This window comes from Rhamphochromis longiceps, linkage group LG23 (assembly GCF_057381845.1).
Source record: "Rhamphochromis longiceps isolate RC_006_pf linkage group LG23, R_longiceps_female_GT1.1, whole genome shotgun sequence".
Taxonomy (NCBI): domain Eukaryota; kingdom Metazoa; phylum Chordata; class Actinopteri; order Cichliformes; family Cichlidae; genus Rhamphochromis; species Rhamphochromis longiceps.
Window position 1 is genome coordinate 40,865,346 of NC_140578.1, and position 18,191 is coordinate 40,883,536.

General features: G+C 39.0%; 2 protein-coding genes across 2 annotated transcripts; both read left to right on the forward strand.

Annotated features, from left to right (window-relative positions):
- Positions 1 to 233: 233 nt before the first annotated feature.
- On the forward strand, positions 234 to 11,245 carry LOC146642569 (ATP-binding cassette sub-family B member 6-like). The gene is made up of 20 exons (XM_085397729.1): positions 234 to 462; positions 772 to 1,295; positions 3,347 to 3,487; positions 3,600 to 3,789; positions 3,965 to 4,057; positions 4,981 to 5,173; positions 5,388 to 5,509; positions 5,680 to 5,789; positions 5,911 to 5,976; positions 6,887 to 7,012; positions 7,354 to 7,430; positions 7,600 to 7,663; positions 7,763 to 7,848; positions 7,943 to 8,000; positions 8,092 to 8,196; positions 8,404 to 8,578; positions 9,139 to 9,251; positions 9,328 to 9,422; positions 9,520 to 9,588; positions 9,807 to 11,245. The coding sequence occupies exons 2-20, from the start codon at positions 780 to 782 to the stop codon at positions 9,964 to 9,966; spliced, it is 2,559 nt and encodes an 852-aa protein (XP_085253855.1). The 5' UTR covers positions 234 to 462; positions 772 to 779; the 3' UTR covers positions 9,967 to 11,245.
- Positions 11,246 to 11,639: 394 nt separating this feature from the next.
- cnppd1 (cyclin Pas1/PHO80 domain containing 1) lies at positions 11,640 to 17,759 on the forward strand. Its single transcript, XM_085398915.1, has 8 exons — positions 11,640 to 11,837; positions 12,330 to 12,432; positions 12,718 to 12,799; positions 12,903 to 13,023; positions 13,146 to 13,274; positions 13,368 to 13,429; positions 13,553 to 13,670; positions 14,528 to 17,759. The coding sequence occupies exons 1-8, from the start codon at positions 11,775 to 11,777 to the stop codon at positions 15,170 to 15,172; spliced, it is 1,323 nt and encodes a 440-aa protein (XP_085255041.1). The 5' UTR covers positions 11,640 to 11,774; the 3' UTR covers positions 15,173 to 17,759.
- Positions 17,760 to 18,191: the final 432 nt, after the last annotated feature.

Genomic DNA, 18,191 nt, shown 5'->3' on the forward strand with positions numbered 1-18,191 from the left:
TGATCCTAATTAAGATGAAAATGATACTGGACCTGATTTAAAAGCTAGCGGTCCGTGTACAATTTCTAATACATTGTTTTTAAGACAAACTAATTTGATTTAAAAGGGTTTTGTTTTTGTTTTTTTATTTGGTGTGTCTGTGTGTGTTCACACTCCGTGCCAGCTGGCAGCGTTACTCCACGGTTTCGCCAGGAAAATTTGACAAGAAGAAGAAGAACTGGGAGGACTCCGAACACCGGCTTCATCAGTGTAACACACAGCTGGTGGTAGTAATGACAGACACATAGCTGTGAGTTATTGTGCTCTGGGTGTCATTACTGAAGGTCGTTTGAACTACAGTTAGAGACGATAAGCAAGCTAATAACAGCTCGGAGGACTCGCTCGTCTCCCTGGAGTAGCCTCGGTTACTAACAAGTGGACTGTGTACAGTGTTTGGACTTCACAGCTGCCTGCCTGGGAAAGGTAATGTTAAAAACTAACAACAACAGCCGGTTTTATCTCTAGACCCTCTGAAATGTAGTCTAATAGTTATAAGTTTATAAGGTAATAATTATAATTGCTTACACTATTTGTTCTTTATCTGCCTACAGTATTTATCACACATTTTAGCTGTATGTCGGTATTTATTTACTACTATCGCATAAATCAGTGCCTAATGTAAAAGAGCCAAAGCAGTTCCCCTTTCTAGGTATACTATAAAACACCTCGTACAGGCGGGATGTCTTTGTTAGGATTTGCTGCTAGGATTTTAAAATGATTTCTCTCTCCTAGCTGCAGCCATGGTGTTTGTGCAGAGCTACTGTGAAGCAAATTCCTCCATCTCCATAACCTGGGTGGATGAAGGCATCGCCCCCTGCTTCTACTTCACACTGGTCCCCACCATCCTGCTCTCCCTCTCCTTCCTCCTTGGCACCATCCACTGCATATGCTACCAAAAGTATGGCACGCAAATGGAGCGCAAGTTCATTCCTCGCTCCTGCCTCTATGGTTTTCAGCAGGTCCTCCACGTCTTTCTGATCATCCAGTTTCTGGGTGGAATGATTTGGAGAGCCACGAATGCAGATGAGCTTCCAGGGTATGTGGTGCTGTACGGCTGCTTTTCCATCCTGGGATGGGCCTGGGCTATGGCTCTACTCAGGGTGGAGAGGTGCAGGGTCCTGGTGTCGGATCGGACAAGAGGACACAGTGCCGTCCTGCTGCTGTTCTGGGCTGTAGCTTTCTGTGCTGAGAACCTGGCTTTTGTGTCCTGGTACAGTCCTCAGTGGTGGTGGGGCCTGGAGAACAAACCACAACAGGTGAACACTCACATAAGATATTTTTTTAACATTGTGTTCCAGGAACCTAACAAAGAAGTGAAGACTACTTTCAAAATATTCATGCTGATACTTGCATTTACCTTGCATTATGCAGTTTATCTCCATTCCTATCTGTTTAGGGTTAACAGTACAGTGATTTAATACTATTTAGTAGAAAACAAATAATGTATTTATAAATATATGATGATTACTGTGTAATTGCAAAGTACATTCTCATGAATTTAGAATGAATCCCTTCAAATCTCCATTTCTATTTATTTAGCGTTAAGATAAGTTGATCAGAGTGTGTTTGCAGCATATTAATAAAGCTCTTCGGTGTGTGATTAAATAGTCTTTATGAGCCAAAGGTTAGTTATATATTAAAAATGAGTCTGCTTTTAGCGCCACTCCTCAGAGTAGTACAGTCAGGCTCATGTATCAAGTGTCTGCTCAGTAAACAAAAGAAAACAAAGTGCCATGGAAGATAAGCATGCCTGAGCCTTTTCTGCTGAGTCACTGCTCAGTTGACTTTCAGATCCTAAGCAAATGCAAAATGTTATTGTATTGCATCCTTCATCCCATAAAGTCAACATTATGAAAGTGCTATTTTAATAGTAAATGATATTATAATAGTAAACTACCTAGATGTGTGGTAACTGTTCAATAAAACACTTAACAGTCTTCAGCATATTCACATTACTGTGTTATTGTGTGGATGCTTTAAGCATCCACACTATTGAGTTCCTTCTTGGTGTTTCCGTACATTTTTCGCCGTGGATCTACTTCCACAATTTTCAGCCGATTTTCACCGTTCAAATTTTAAACTATTCTGCTATTTCTGCTAATAACAGCTATGTCTTTTGGTATTTTTCACTATTATACTTTTTAAAATATTAAGCTTTTTTCCTTTAATTTGAAATGAATGGGAAACTTTGCAATTCTGCTAAAATTAGCTTGTTTTTGAAACTTAACTACTTCCTCATATTTTCACGTAGAACAACCATTCAAACTTTAAAATGTTCTCAAATTATTGGGCTATTCAGGTATAAATCAGCTTTTTCAAATCTTTTACCGTTTTACTTTTATGCTTCTTAAAGTTTTGAGTTGCAAAATTGTGATTTCTCACAAAATACATGCGTTGTTATTGTTGCCACTGAAGGTTTCGCAGTCTTCTCTTCATGTCCGAACAACTTCTTGCTACTTGCTCAAATTTCACTCAACTTCCACAAATTATACATCAAAATGTAGGTATTTTTGCTGGCTTTCTGAAAATGTCACTATCATTGTTGTGGAATTTATAGAATTTTGGCAAATCTCCTCAGACCAACAGAAAGTCGGAAAACTCTCCATAGAAAGTCAATGGAGAGTTTGTTCAAAATCACCGCTTGATTTCTGTAATGAGAGGCATTTTCGAATTGTCATATCTCCTTAATCTCCTTTGTGCTAAACCAGAGTATTTGTGCTGAAACACAGTATTTCTGCCAAATGATAGTATTTCTGTCAAATGATAGTATTTCTGTCAAATGATAGTATTTGTGCTAAACCATAGTATTAATTTAAAATGACAATATTCATAGTTCATCACAGTGTCTCTGGTAAATCACAGTATTTCTGCTCTGTTGTACTATTTTTCTAAATCATAGTGTTTCCGTAATGTTTAAGTATTTTTGGCTAAATATATTCTTTCTGTTATCTTATACTATTTTTCCTAAATTCTTGTATTTTTGAGAAGTTATCATGTTTCTGGTAAGTTACAATATTTCTGCTAAGTTCTGCTATGCTATTGTATTTCTGCCAAGTATTATGTTTCCTCTAAGATGTTGCAGTTCTGCTAAGTTATTCCATTTTAGCAAAGTTCCTTTGCTTCTGCAAAGTTTTTACAATTTCTGCAACTTTTCAGCTAGTTTTTGCATACAGCTTCAGCTTTAAAGCATCCACACTGCATTTTCGCAGGAAATGCAAATTTTTCTAGTTAGCATTGTGTTACCACTGTGTTAAACGCTGTTTTGTATCCATGCTGATGTGTGTGTAAACATCTATGAAAACTTCAGGTGCAGTTGTTCCTGTGGATGATGCGCTACATTAGCACTGGGCTGCTCTTCTTCATTGGTCTCAAAGCTCCAGGGTTGCCAAGGAGACCTTACATGCTACTGATAAATGAAGATGAGCGTGACGTAGAAAACGGTAGACAGGTAGTGACAGGGCACTTGCAGCACTTCCACTGTATATTGAAACACATCAGCAACTATGCTTTTATACTCTATTAACGCTGTTTTAATGGTTTCATATCTTTCTCTGGGTCAGAGCCTGTTGGGAAGATCAGAGGAGAACCAGTCCACCTGGAAGGGATTTTGGAAAAAGGTCCGTCTGCTTGTTCCTTACATGTGGCCACAAGGCAACAAGTTTCTCCAGCTGCTGGTCCTCTTCTGTTTGGGGCTGCTGGGAGTGGAGAGGGCTGTTAATATCTTTGTACCTATTTACTCCAAGTATATTGGTGAGTGATGTGTCTTCATCATCATGCACTATAGACTCAAATGTTCAGTCACTCACACTGATGGCACTGCAGTGACATTGTTGCAGTCAAATTAAAATCTCATAATGCTTTTTATTTATTCATTGAATCTTTTCACCACAGCTTGAAAGCCTCATTTTGTCTCATCTGTTTTCAGTGGATGAACTGACTGATGGCAGCAGCTGGCACACTTTAGCTGTTACAGTGTGTATTTATGTCCTGCTCAAGCTCATGCAGGGTGGAGGAGCAGGTAGGACCTCATGGATGCCCAGTGTAGACAGTGAACATTGTAGAGAGCTGCACAATGAATTTCTGCCTCACATGTCACATCAAGTAGAGTTAAGGTTAAAAAATTCAAGGAATTACAAGTAACCCAGCAGAGCGAAGTGCTCCACTTTTGTACTGATACTGTACTGTGAGGACTTAAAGATAAGATCAAATGAGGCCTGATAATTCAAGACCTTGTTTTTAAGGAAAAGGGTTTTAAATCTAATTCCTGATTTAACAGGGAGCCAGTTAAGAGAAGCTATTATGGTAGAAATCTGCTCTCTCTTTCTAGTTCCTGTCACTTGTCTTGCTGCAGCATTTTGGATCAACTGAAGGCTTTTCAGGGAGTTTTAAGAACAACCAGCCTAGAAGTAATAAATGCACAAACTAGTTTTTCAGCATCACTCTGAGACAGGTTGTGTCTAAGGTTAGAGATGTTGTGCAAATGCAATGGAGCAGTTCTACATATTTGCTGAATATGTGCATTGAGGGAAGTATCCTGGACAAAAATGATTCCAAGATTCCTCACAGTGGTTAGACACCATAAAGTTTTTTAAGGCAGAGTATGATAACGCCAGTTTTATCTGAATTTACAAACAGAAAAAATTGTCTTTTAGAAATTCCTTTAGCATAACTAATTTGTGTGTCATCAGGCTTCATGGATAGATAAATCCAGGTGTTATCTGCATAGCAGTGAAAATGTATGCTATGTCTTCTAATAATATAGCCTAAGGGAAGCAAGTATAATGTAAACAGATTCGGTCGTAGCAAATAACCCTGTGGAACGCCATAATTAACCTTGGTTTGTGAAGAAGACTTCCCATTAACGTGAACAAACTGTACTCTGTTAGGCAGATATGATTCAAATCACTGCAGTACAATGCCGTCATCTTCTCTTCTTCTCAGGTTCCTCTGGATTTCTGAGTAACGTACGCACTTTCGTCTGGATCCGCGTGCAGCAGTACACCAATCGACTGGTTCAAGTCAATCTGTTTGGCCACCTGCACTCCCTCTCTCTGCGCTGGCATCTGAGCCGCAAAACTGGTGAAGTACTGAGAAGTATCAACCGTGGCACATCTTCCGTTAACAACTTGGTCAGGTGAGATAGTAACGGTCAGGATCATAACAATTATAAACAAATGAGTAACTCATAAACGAACCTGCTGACAAAATATACCAACCAACAAGGTTTACAACATAAATGCCCAAAACATTTATGCCCAACATAAATGTTTTTTTTTTTATCCATAAATGCTTCTCTCATGTTAGAATCTGAAGAAAAATTAAACTCAGGTATTGGTGTTTTTCCACAGCTACATAGTGTTCAGCATCTTTCCAACCATTGCTGATATTATCATCGCCATCATCTACTTCATCACTTATTTCAATGCCTGGCTTGGCCTTATTATCTTCATCTGCATGACCTTCTACCTCAGTAAGTTATGCCTGTTGAACCTTTTGAACCTCAACTAGCTTTGCTTTGACCCAGTTTAATAATGAAAACCTTCAAGTGTGCTAATCTTCTGTGTAGTTCCGCATGGCCTGAGATAGATTTTTCAGATCCTCTTTGACTGTGTAGTAATTTCACATTAATGTGTTTGCCAGCTATGACTATCATCATCACTGAATGGAGAACCAAGTACAGACGAGAAATGAATCGGATGGATAACGCTGCCAAGGCCAAGGCTGTGGACTCCTTGTTAAACTTTGAGACGGTACATTAAATAAGTTTGTGGTTCACAAAGTTTTGTTGTTGTTGTTTTTTTATTCTTTCATCCTAAAATGCACCTAAATTACAGTTCGTCACTGTTTGTGCTTTTTATTCCTGTTGAAAAGGTAAAATACTACAATGCAGAGAACTATGAGGTCGGCCGGTTTGAGGGTGCAATCTTAAATTATCAGGTAAGTCAGGTCAGGCAGATAAAGCATTACAAGGCTTGCCACGCCTTCCCCTGCTGTTCTTTCTTCAGCTGTATCACTAGAAAATGTCTTTGTTTACTTTAACAGGAGTCAGAGCAAACCTGCTCTGCTACAGTCTTTCTAGTTATTGCTACCTTTCAGATAGCTTTTAGTATTAAGATGTTGAGTGGAAGCAAATGTAGTAGGTTGCCTCACACCAGGTGGCCAACCCAGAAAATATGAGTATTTATGTCAGGTTTGATTTCAAAACAAAGACAAAATGAAATAACTGGATGTTGGAATTCAGTGTTTTTTGTGTGATTTTACTGCTTTGATTTTCCTGGGACAATATTTGGACAATCCATAATATTCTGCTGCTGTTTCGCCAGTAGAGCAAACCTGTTAGCTCACTGGGAAATTCTGGGCCCATAAAGCTCAATGTACATAGACAACAGCCTGTATGTGTGTGCATGTCTACACAAAAGCAGATAAACATGAACTTTCCTTTTGTCATATTCATAAAGCTGTGCATACACATGGTCCTTTCTTTATGGATCCCAGTCATTGTGAGATTGTATGCATGTGCAAAAGCCTGATATCCATACCTGTCTCTTACCACAATTTATATGCAGTTTAATCCTTTGCATGTAACGTGCTGGCATCAGGGGTCCTTGAACATACTGATAAAAATCAGAAAAGCAGCAGCATAATTTCACCAAAAACAAAACTTACACTTGTTGTCTGATCTGGACAAAAGTGTTTTATTTAGTGGTCTCAGTTCTGGAGTTGTGTACTTAATGGTTCTTGGCTTTTGTTAGCATCAGAGAATAAGACATTTTTGCAAAGATACCAGTAGCTGTATATTGGAAGTCTATATTTTGAAGTCTTGACTCATGTTTCTGATTGTTTGTAGGCTTCAGAGTGGAGGGCGCAGGCATCTCTGGCCTTGCTCAATCAAACCCAGAATGTCGTCATTGGATTAGGACTGCTAGCAGGCTCCTTGCTCTGTGCATACTTTGTCACAGAGGGCAAGTTTCAGGTATTGACTTTGTAATAATGGCACACACTATGCTTGTCCACATTTGGTTGGTAGACACTGATAATGAACATGCCCAAACTTTCAAATACTAGGATCATCATCTGTGCAAGTAAATCCTTAGTATATCGCTAATATGGTTATCTCAGACAGCCCCATCCACTCATTTGGGAGGGGCAGCCGATTAAAAGAAAGTTGTTTTAAAAGGCGGGGCAGAGAGCTGATTTGCTTATTTCAGAAAGTGGATGAACTTTATGTTTAATAGATACTCAGAACATTAAGAAATACAATGCTAGTTGGAATTGTCCAATTCAGTTTGACCATAAAAACAACTCTAACCTCAGGTTGGAGATTATGTTCTCTTCGGTACCTACATCATCCAAATGTACATTCCACTCAACTGGTTTGGAACATACTACAGGTAAGAAAATACAGATAAGTCATTAGATTATAAATAGTTTGCTGTTTTAAAGATATTGCTTTTTTATGTATTTTTAAGGAGGATAACACATTATATACTGTAAGCTATTTAACCACACTCTGTTTGACTCCTTTTGCCAACTGTTGGTTTCTCTCTTCTTTCCCTGCAGAATGATCCAGACTTCCTTTATTGACATGGAAAACATGTTCCAACTTTTCGAAGAAGATCAAGAGGTATGTTTATAGATGGGTAAATATTTGCAGCGGTGATATCAGTGGGGGGTTTTTATGTGTTTTGAGTTTTTTATGGTCTTTATATGTTGCCTGATGCAGGTGAAGGATGAAGTAAATGCAGGAAGCCTTCTCTTTAAACTGGGGAAAGTGGAGTTTGAAAACGTTTACTTCAGCTACATAAACGGGTTGGTTTATTTTTGCGTTGATTTCTTTTATTAAAACTTCAGTCTCAGTGTGTTCTTGCATGGCTCATTCTTAGATTTCTTTACTGCTTTGCAGCAAGGAGATTCTCAGGGATGTGTCCTTCACAGTTCTTCCAGGACAGACAGTTGCACTGGTGAGTCTGAGGCGCGATGTTTTCTGCTTTCCAGCATTACATTGAGCAGTTAAGGTGTTGCTAACATTACGGATTACTAACATACCTTCAGGTTGGGCCGTCGGGATCTGGGAAAAGCACAATCATTCGACTGCTTTTCCGTTTCTATGATGTTCAGGGAGGCTGCATTCGCATTGATGGCCAGGATATATCAAAGGTAAGAGGTTTGGCACCAGAGCTACTGTGTGAGAAATATTTGGAAATTCAAGACATTAACAAACAACCAGTAAAATTAATAATATAAGCAGAAGTCATAAAGTCTTGTCTTTAATATTACTGTAACTGCATGCTTATATATATATATATACACACACACATACACGGAGTCTAAACTGCTTATTACTTTCTCATCATCTTTCCTCAGGTGAAACAAACATCTCTGCGATCTCATATCGGCGTGGTTCCCCAGGATACCGTGCTGTTCAACGACACCATCCGAGATAACATTCGCTACGGTCGCACCACTGCTAATGACCAGGAGGTGGAGGAGGCTGCACTCGCTGCTGATATCCATGACAAAATCATGACCTTCCCTGATGGTAATGTGCACATTAATCCCTTGGTTTATTCAGCATTGTGACTTCAAAGATTTGTTTCATACTGTTGAAAACATTGTGGGTGTTTCTATGTATCTATGTTTATACCATTTACATGCATATTTCTGAACAAAGCTTTCAGATAAGGCCCCGTCTTATCTGAAAGTCCTTATAGTACCACATGTCCTCAGACTCCGGGCCTACTTGTGGTTCTTATAGTATTTAAAATTAGAATGGGAGGCGGAGCCTTTAACTTTCAGGCCCCTCTTATGCTTCTTCTTTACTCACCTCTTTTAACAGTGTGTCTTTTGTTCTGTCTCCCTCTCCTCACCCCCAACTGATTGCAGCCAATCCTGCCAGAAGTTTCTTACTTTTGAAAAGAATATTTTCTTCCCCCTGTCGCTAAGTCCATGCTTGTAGGGGATTTGATGTTATTGTTGGGGTTTTCGCTCTGTTATTGTTTGGTCTTTAGCTTACAATATAAAGTGCCTTTGAGGTGACTGTTGTATTTTAATACTTTGCAAGAAGTTTTTTCAGCCTCTTCCTGTGTTTTTGTCAGGCAGGTTATGATACCCAGGTGGGGGAAAGAGGACTGAAGCTGAGTGGAGGAGAGAAGCAGAGGGTGGCTATCGCCAGAACTATCCTCAAAGCACCACAAATCATCCTGCTGGATGAGGTATGTGACTGAACTGTCATCTCAAGTGTAAACTCATTGCTGTTAGTTGCAGTTTTCTAATATTATCTCTCTGTAGGCCACATCTGCCCTGGACACACAGACAGAACGCAACATCCAGGCCTCTCTGGCCAAAGTCTGTGCCAATCGTACTACAGTGGTTGTAGCTCACAGGTAAATAAATTCATGTACTGTCAGGTTTTTTAAGTGAATTTATCCATCTTCATTTATTTCACCGATGACTTGTGGGTCCGTTATTGCTCTGTAATAGGTTGTCCACCATCATCGCAGCAGACCAGATCCTGGTTGTCAATGAAGGGCGGATTGCTGAGCGTGGACGGTAAGTGTGCCTGATTGTTTTGAATGAAACTCCTGTAAACAACATCCAGTAACATACAATCTTTCTCATGGTGGACTTAATTTCCTGTGGAAACAGTAAAGGCGTACTTAGTTTTTCACAGGACTTACAATGAGTACTGAGTAATCTTTGTGTTTCGCATTAGCACATCTCTGTGTTCACTGAACAGTTAGTAAATAACAACATTTTCTCCATCCCAGACATGAGGAATTGCTACAAAAAGGAGGTTTATATGCAAACATGTGGATGAAGCAACAACAGGCTCAGGACCCAGATTCATCATCAGACACCGAAACCAAAGATCGCAAGTCTGAGAAACTGCAGCCACCATCGACGTCCTCAGGACACCACGGGCACTGAATGTATTTGCTTTAAGAAAAAAAAACTGTTAGCACTTTTATTCTTTGTTGTGATTGTGAAAAGGTTATGTTTGATTTAAGCATTCAGCAAGGTGGAAGTAATATTTCTGATAGATTTTACAAAGTGAGGGACAAATGATTTGACATTTTAAAAACCAAACTGCTAAACAGGAGTGGAGCTTGAATCATGCCTAGCTTTGAGGTTGTTTTCTATTTTGTTTTTTTAGTATAATCCTCCTAACCCTACAAATCACCTCCAATTATTTGACATTCCTCATATTTATTTTTATACTTACCTTCATTTATTTTACTTTATTTTACTTTACTTCGTATTTTCTTTTTTCTTTTTCACAGTTTTAAAAGAGGACCTATTGCGCTTTTTCTTTCATAGATATACTATTTGTGGATGCTCATGTAAAGACAGCCAGAGATTAACGTATACAGGAGACCAAAAGCACAGGCTTCAGACTGCTCAGCTCAGTTTGAGACTTTTTGTTCTATTCATGGCTCTATGATGCCAGTTTCATGAAAATCACCTTACTAATTTTTATTTATTTTTAATGAAAAACTGCAGTGATCATATAGTTCTGCCTCGACTCTGGAGCAATAATATGACCTGAGGCATATGAAAGGGAACTCAGCCTTGACACTACATCTTAGTGCACTGAGATACTAATGGAACCTTGTGAATGATTTGTGGATAAGAATAGATTACATGCATGCCATCAGGGATTTAGTTTTTTTTTTGTTATTTTAAGTTTTTGTTTGCTGAATTTGTGTTCTTTAAAGTGACACTAGTCTTTTAGAAAAGCGTATTTGCACATTGAGGCTTTAGGTCATCAGCTAGGCAGAAGATAAAGCAGGATAGAAGAGCTGGTAATGCATTGATGTACATCTCCATTTATTAAGGAAATAAAACAACGGGCACTTATCATCAGTGTTTCCTGTGACACTGATTAAAAATAAATATTTTATTTTCTTTAATGATGACATAGCAATAGCATTATTTATATGTGCCTGTGCTGAATTAACAAGTGAAAATATCTGAATTAAGATGTCTTAAAATCAAATGTCTATGCAGTAACAGATGTTTAATTATTAAGTAAGAACAGCCATACACTTCTAAGTAAGTTAATGTGCTGTCTTGTATCTACCTCACGAAGTATGTTGTTCATAGTTATAGTTTTGTGGAACTATTTCATATTCATATTACATTTCATTGTGTACACATGAGCAATAAATGATATGTTTTCCACTTTTTTGGTTTTTTTATTAAAACAATTTCCTGTCCATTTTAGATTTTTTTTTTTAATATTAAGGTGGTAGTATATCACATTACTGATAGATTCAGGAAATTATTATTATGGGCTGGACTGTGTGTTATAATGAATTAACTGAGTTGTATATCTTTGGTAAGTCATGCCATACCATGTGAATTTTTTGCAACTGATGGCTTGATGTCAGTGAATTCTGCTCCGTTACAATAACAACAATTCAAGTTTCTGAGGCTGTGGTTTCATCGAAGGGTTAAATGGGCCATATATACTCAAAAAATTGAAATAAAATAGGACGAAATGGAAGAAAAACTTTTGACCTGCATTTAACTTTCGCGTAACAGCGGCAGACTGCGCCCCCTGGAGTCCCAGCATCTGTATGTGCCCGGAAAGAGAGGGAAACAGCTGGAGGTTTCAGCTGTCACCGTCTGTGTCCCTCAGTCAGGGCGTTGCAAGCTTTACCAAACAGGAGGGAGCCAGGCCAAGTTGTCCTTTTCTCATTATTTGGCGGACTAATGTTTAACCTGTCGTAGATATGGATTTCGACGCTTTATTTAACGAGAATACATTTCAGTTCTCGGATTTCCAAGAGTTCACGGTAAGTTGTTGAGCTAACACCACGCTAGCTAAGGCTAGGCGCTTTAGCTAGCGTTAGCTGACTTATGCGAGTAAACTTTGAAGCTCCTGTCCCAAAATATTGGCCGAGTAGGCGAAGACAGATGCTTTACTCTTCTGTGTGATACGTATTCACCTGTACAAATAGTCTTACCATGTGTAAATCTTAAAAACCTTAAGGTAAGCAAGCGTCCGTTGATAGCATAATGCTAGTGGTAGCTGTTATTTTAGACTTCCGCCGACGAGCTGCGGGCCAGCCCAAGCCTAGCAGCAGTTATGGTAAACAAGAGCTACTCTCTGCTGTTAGCATTTTAGCATTGGTTTAAATATGCTAAGCTTGTTTTTTTAATTTTTTGTATCATTTTTAATTGTTTTATTTTTCTTTGTTGATATCGCCTAGCAGCTTAAGTTCACCCAACAGTTTCCATAATAGTCAAGCTAATATACCTAATTTGGGATTTTGTGTTTCGTATAGTTTCTTCCTGGACACCAGAAATTGACCGAAAGAGTGAGAAAGCGATTATATTATGGCCTGGACAATGATGTTTCTTTAGATGCCCTTTCCTGCCCTGTTACAGGTAAGCAAAGCGTCTACTGTCACTTAAAGCTTTAGCCAAATTTATTATACATATAAAGTTTTTGGCTCTGCTTTAGAAGTAATCTGTTCCGGATGAATTCTTCTTTCTGACTTATTATAAGACAGTTTAATGTTGTTGTTAATATTATTTCAGGTGCTTAAAGCATAGTTTGTATATTAAACAATGTCTTTTTTTAAATGATCAGAACCACTGATAAAAGAGGGTTATAAAAATCACACTTGGAGCCCGCTTTCTTTTTGACTTTTTCTGACTTTCTGCTTTCAGATATTGCCGTCGAAATCTTCCAAAAGTCTGCCCCAAGCCCAATACGAAAGCTCCAGAAGAAGTATGCTGCCCATGTTGCCAGGTTTGTGCTGTACTAAGTAAAGGTAGACAGATATTATTCATTCTTTTAGAAATGGGCGATTGTCCCTAAATCATGTCCCTAAAACAATTTGTTTTTGTTTCAGGGAGGCCTGCATTTCTCCGTGTGCCATGATGCTGGCTCTTGTTTACATAGAAAGGCTTAGACATAGAAACCCTGAATACCTCCAAAAGATCTCCTCCTCTGACCTCTTCTTGATCTCCATGGTATGTTTTTAGGGTTCAGATGTCATTCTAAGTGAGATTTTGTTATGATTTATTATTTTTTTAAGCCAGCATAATGTCGAGATAGTGCCATGAAATACTGTAAACTTTTATTCATGCTTTAGATGGTTGCCAGCAAGTACCTGTATGATGAAGGTGAAGAAGAGGAGGTGTTCAATGATGAATGGGGAGCAGCTGGGAAGTTGGATGTCAAAACTGTCAACAACCTGGAGATGAACTTCTTGAACGCCATTGTAAGTGATTGTGTGTGCGTGTGTAAATAAGGTGTGCCTGCACGAACATTTGCTTCAAATGATGTGTCCAAACCTTCCTGTCATATCTTCAAGGAGTGGAGCCTCTTCGCTGACCCGAATGACTTCTTTGATTTACTAAGTCAACTGGAGACCAGGTTTGTTGTAACTCAACACTAAAATCCAGCATTTACAAGAATTTACATTTAGCCTACAAAACACAACAGGATTGATTAAAGCCTTTCATTTCAAATATATCTGTTTGTGATGTGTATTTCCAGCATTGCAGAGCGGCAGGGGATGAAACGCGGCTGGTTCAGCTACACTGACCTCTGTGTGCTGCTAGAGCACTCTGTATGGAGTCAAGCCCTCACAGCCATCTACCAGCACTTTACTAAGGTAGGAAGAGGACACATATTTTTACAACGTTAATATTTAGCCTTTATATTTAAGTGCTTTTTTAATTGATCCATTTTATAGTTTTACAACCAAGCAAAGTGCACAAAGTATTGAAGGAGACCTTTTATGCCCATTTCCAGTTCCATATTTTCTCTTCCTCGAAGGGAAGGAAGTACATATTAGGATCAGTTTGTTTGTTTGTCTGTCCCGGTTGTTTTTTTTTCCCCAAGGTCAACTTTAATATAACGCATTACTCATTATGGTTTCTCTGAGCTGTTTTTTCCCCCCAAAGTTAAAGGGCATGGAGAGAGCTCTTTAACACACTTTTTATTTTTTCAATACAATGCCCTGCGATGTCACAATGATCCCATAACAGGCTGACGTATTACAATAAAAACATCATAAAACATCAAAGTTTTAGTATAGCCCTTGCTCTTTAGGGGGCAAAAGCTATTTGGATATTTTTTACCTTCTTATGGGCCATCATGTGGGCACTCAGTCAATTTCTTGTCTGAAATAAGCCATCAGTTTGCTGTCCCTTAAATCCACTCTTTGTCTGATTGGCTGCACCTCTCAAACAAATGGTTTGAAGAAAAGGTAGGTGGGGCTTCGTTGAGCTGTGTGCCTGAGCTGACGAATATCTTTCTTTGCCATCGTAGACATCCAAGAGTACCGTCTCTTTTGGTTCATAGTGAATATACATAGGTTGACCTCATTATTTAAACTTTGAGCCTATTAAATATCAGCGTTCTTCATTGTAGCAGTGTATATGTGACAGAAAATAAAGAAAACATAATGGGTTTTCCTTAATGCAGTTCTGCGTTTCATCATAAGACTTCATCTCAATTCATTTTCAGGTATCCTGTATGCTTGGCCTGGTCTATCTAACCAGTGTGGCTGGCCTTATTGCCACCAGTGCTGTGATTCACCAGCTCAGTCTCTCTAGAGGAGGCCAGTCTCTTCTTCCACCAGATGAGATCAGCCTGACCCACTTTTTGGCTTCCAACCTGAGTCCAGAAACCTCTTCCTCAGCCCGCCGCCTCCCTTGTTGTGTTCTGGCCAACAAGAGTGTTAACCGTCAGACTGGCTCACCTGGAAGCAGGCAACACCACAGTCAAAGGCCTCCATTATCTTCCACACAAACATCTGTATTGTGTCTCTGGGGTTCCCTGCTTGCCTCGATGGGTCATATACATCCTGAAACGAAACCTGATGTGGAAGCCTCCCAGACCTGGTCTCCTGTGTCCTTCATCTGTCCTGGCTGTCTCGCAACACTCCCTCCTCTTGCTTGCGGGCTTCGAAACACCTCATCAGTCCTCCCTCACAGCCCCTTTGAAAACCATCAGCCTCATTTGTCGTGGTTCTCCTCCAGCCTCCTCGGTGCTACCAAGCCAAGTGTGGACTCTCATCTAGATATTTTTCCTCCTGTACAGCTGCGACCTTGCCACCCAAAGTCTATGCTGCCAGTTGACAAAGTCCAAGCTCTGCTTATGCCTGGCTAGAAATGGCAGAGCTTTTCATCCTGTAGTAATGGACTCTGGAAATGAAACCAGCATTGTTTTTGTCACTCATCTACTGCTTCAAGGCTTGTTTTTTTTTGTTTTTGTTTTTTTTTTTTTACATTTCCAGATCTAGAATACAGGAGAAAAGACGAGAGGAGTTGGGCACTTTTCCAAGAGGTTCACAGGGAGGAAATTTCTATATAGTTAAATACTGCAGGGTAAATTTGATTCAATTCAAATACCACAATGCTTGATTAATCACAAGTGTTGTAAAGTTTGGTTCATTTAATTCTCTGCAGCAACTAAATTCACATTATCACCCTTCTGTTTTAAGAGTTCGCCACTGTCGCTTGCTGTTGTAGGGCTTTTGAATTGAATGTGTTCCGAGTTGCTGTGTCACAGCGGTAATTTTTAAAGTGGACATGAACCACTATATGTGTAAAGGCTAATTTACATGATGGAGTCCTGCTCTCAACAACTGACATGGATGTAATACTGTCTGTTAAGCTGGATTTACGAATTAAGTGAAGTTAAAGTTTATAAAACATGTTTAGCGCCATCTTGTGTCAATATAGACCGTGATATCGTCGGGTTGGTTGCAGTAAAAAAGACTTACATTAGTTTATGTTAGTTGACTAATAACTGAACCAATAACTCAGGGGAAAACAGGGTCACTAAAACTAAAAATCGGTTTGGGGGGTTACTTTTGTGCTGCCACTGGCTGCAACAATGAGTTTCATGCTAACAAATCGACTCCACTGTCACTCTCTGTCTCTTAAGCAGTAAGTGGTTTTAGGTAGTTTGGCTAGCTGCACGCAAAACAGGAAACTCCACCTGTTAGTCGTTATGTTTTGGTTTCTGATGCATTTTATAAATGAGAACAGTGTGGAGGAGAGCCTGTTTGAATCACCAGACTGACAAACTGGAGTCCAACACAACAGCTTTTTCTCACCAAGCTGTGCAATCAGCTGACAAAGCAGATGTTTGCAAGATGTGATCAGCGCTGTTTTATCTAATAAAATGTCCTGTCTTTTCCCAAGCACAGTTAAACAGTTTATATCACAGGTTACATCCACATTACAATCTCCTTCACTTACTTTTCCTCACTTGTAAGATTTTAAAAAATGCATAAAATAACGCTGATCACATCAGCTGATTGTGCAGCTTGGTACACACGACCAGACGAGGAAAAATCAGAGTTTCTGACTTCCGGTCGTCGGTCTGCTGAAACACCCTCCAGCTGACTCAAACAGGCTCTCCTCCACACTATTCTCGTTTATAAAGAGCTTTAAAAACCTGCCCTTACAGCTAGCAGGTGGATTTTCCCATTCGGTGCAGCTAGCCAAACAACAACGAGCCATTTACATCTTAAGAGATGGAGAGTTAAAGTAGAAAGTATAGCCTCATTTCTAACATAAATCTCATTGTTACAGCCAGGGGCAGCACAAAAGTGATCCCCTTAAACTGATTTTTATTTTAAGTGTCCTTATTTTCCCCTGAATTACTGTTTCTGTTACCAGTTAGCTTACATGAACTACAGTGACACAACGTTCTGTACTCACACAAGATGGCGCTAAACATATTCTAAAAACTTTCAATTTGGGCACTTTTTTTTTAAAGCCAGTTTCACAGACAGAGTTAAATCCACGTCAGTTTTTGAGAGCAGGGCTCAATGGTGTAAATTAGCTTTTATATATGTAGTGTTTCATGTCCACGTTAAGCTGTTCACATTTGGCAGGTTAATGAATGTGTGTGGTGGTTACCAAGCATATATGAAAGTTGAAAGTTTCATAGTAAGTTGTTTTATTTTTTTAATGAAGAAGGGACTTAAACCAGGCTAAATTTTCTTATTCATATTCGTTTCGTGTAGCCATATACCTTTCTTTGATGCAGCTTGAGGATTGCAATAGACACTGGTCATTCACATACACATACTGTTGGCACTGATAGCTAGTTATAAAATCCGGTTGTCTTCTAGGTTTGAGAACGTTCCACATCATGGAAGAGAAATGGTTGGACAGGAGACCAGACAGTTGAAACCGTGTCTTTGTGTTAATGTCACATGCCACACCGTTTCCACATATTCTGGTTATGGTGGCTGATTTTTGTCTTTTTTCTGTTTTACCAGATGTGATATGGCAACAAAATATAATACTTACGTCACTTTCCTGTAACAGGGTCTTAGCCAGGTGGAACACCTTTGTAAAGGATGTGTTCCTGTGATTTCATGCAGTCTCTAGCTTTTTTTTTGTTTGCATGTAATGTCTTAAAGGAAAATGTCAACCTTCCTTTGTTGCGGGAGATTTGCACTTTTTGGCTCCATTTTCATTGATGTAGAACATCATCTTGCATTGTTACTGCATTATTGTCATGTTTTCAACGCCAGAGGGGAAATGGTTATTTTTATCTACACCGCTACAAATCTACATTTCCTTTGTAATTGAACCTTTAACAAATTGATCTGAATTTTGAATTTGATACACTTTGGATCGTGAACCCCTTAAATTTTGTACATGTTATAAAATGCAAATAATGTAAAATGTGTAGCAAAAAAAAGAATAAAGACCGCATTTGTTTGAGATACTTTGTATATAATTCTGTGTCAACATACAATGAAGCCACGCTGAATCTCAGTAAATGTGAAACAGTATGTTTGTTGTATGTTTGAACTTTTAACCTTTAAATGAGAGAAAACAGACTAAACCACTTCTGACCAATGTCCCAAGCATTAAATAAGGGCACCAAACTCAAGGAATTAACAAATGTTGTATCTAGACATAACAGACAACTTGAGTCACTTTGTTTGCAGCCTACTGCAAAAACACACTATTTATTCCCATTTCTTCTTACAGATATTAAATAGGGGTGCAACGATATTCGTATCGATATTGAACCGTTCGATACAGTGCTTTCGGTTCAGTACGCATATGTATCGAACAATACAACATTTGTAATTTCTTTTATCAATTTTCCTTCTGACGATGCTGTCTGTGTTGAGCGCTCAGTGAATCTGTGTTCG

What these genes read in the sequence shown, in the direction of transcription:
- LOC146642569 (XM_085397729.1), top strand. Translation starts at nt 780, where the DNA reads ATGGTGTTTGTGCAGAGCTACTGTGAAGCAAATTCCTCCATCTCCATA. An exon ending in CATGCAGGGTGGAGGAGCAG is followed by an intron (nt 4,058 to 4,980) that starts GTAGGACCTCAT and finishes TCTTCTTCTCAG; the next exon opens with GTTCCTCTGGATTTCTGAGT. An exon ending in TCCGTTAACAACTTGGTCAG is followed by an intron (nt 5,174 to 5,387) that starts GTGAGATAGTAA and finishes GTTTTTCCACAG; the next exon opens with CTACATAGTGTTCAGCATCT.
- cnppd1 (XM_085398915.1), top strand. Translation starts at nt 11,775, where the DNA reads ATGGATTTCGACGCTTTATTTAACGAGAATACATTTCAGTTCTCGGAT. An exon ending in ACCTCTTCTTGATCTCCATG is followed by an intron (nt 13,024 to 13,145) that starts GTATGTTTTTAG and finishes TTCATGCTTTAG; the next exon opens with ATGGTTGCCAGCAAGTACCT. An exon ending in TGAACTTCTTGAACGCCATT is followed by an intron (nt 13,275 to 13,367) that starts GTAAGTGATTGT and finishes CATATCTTCAAG; the next exon opens with GAGTGGAGCCTCTTCGCTGA.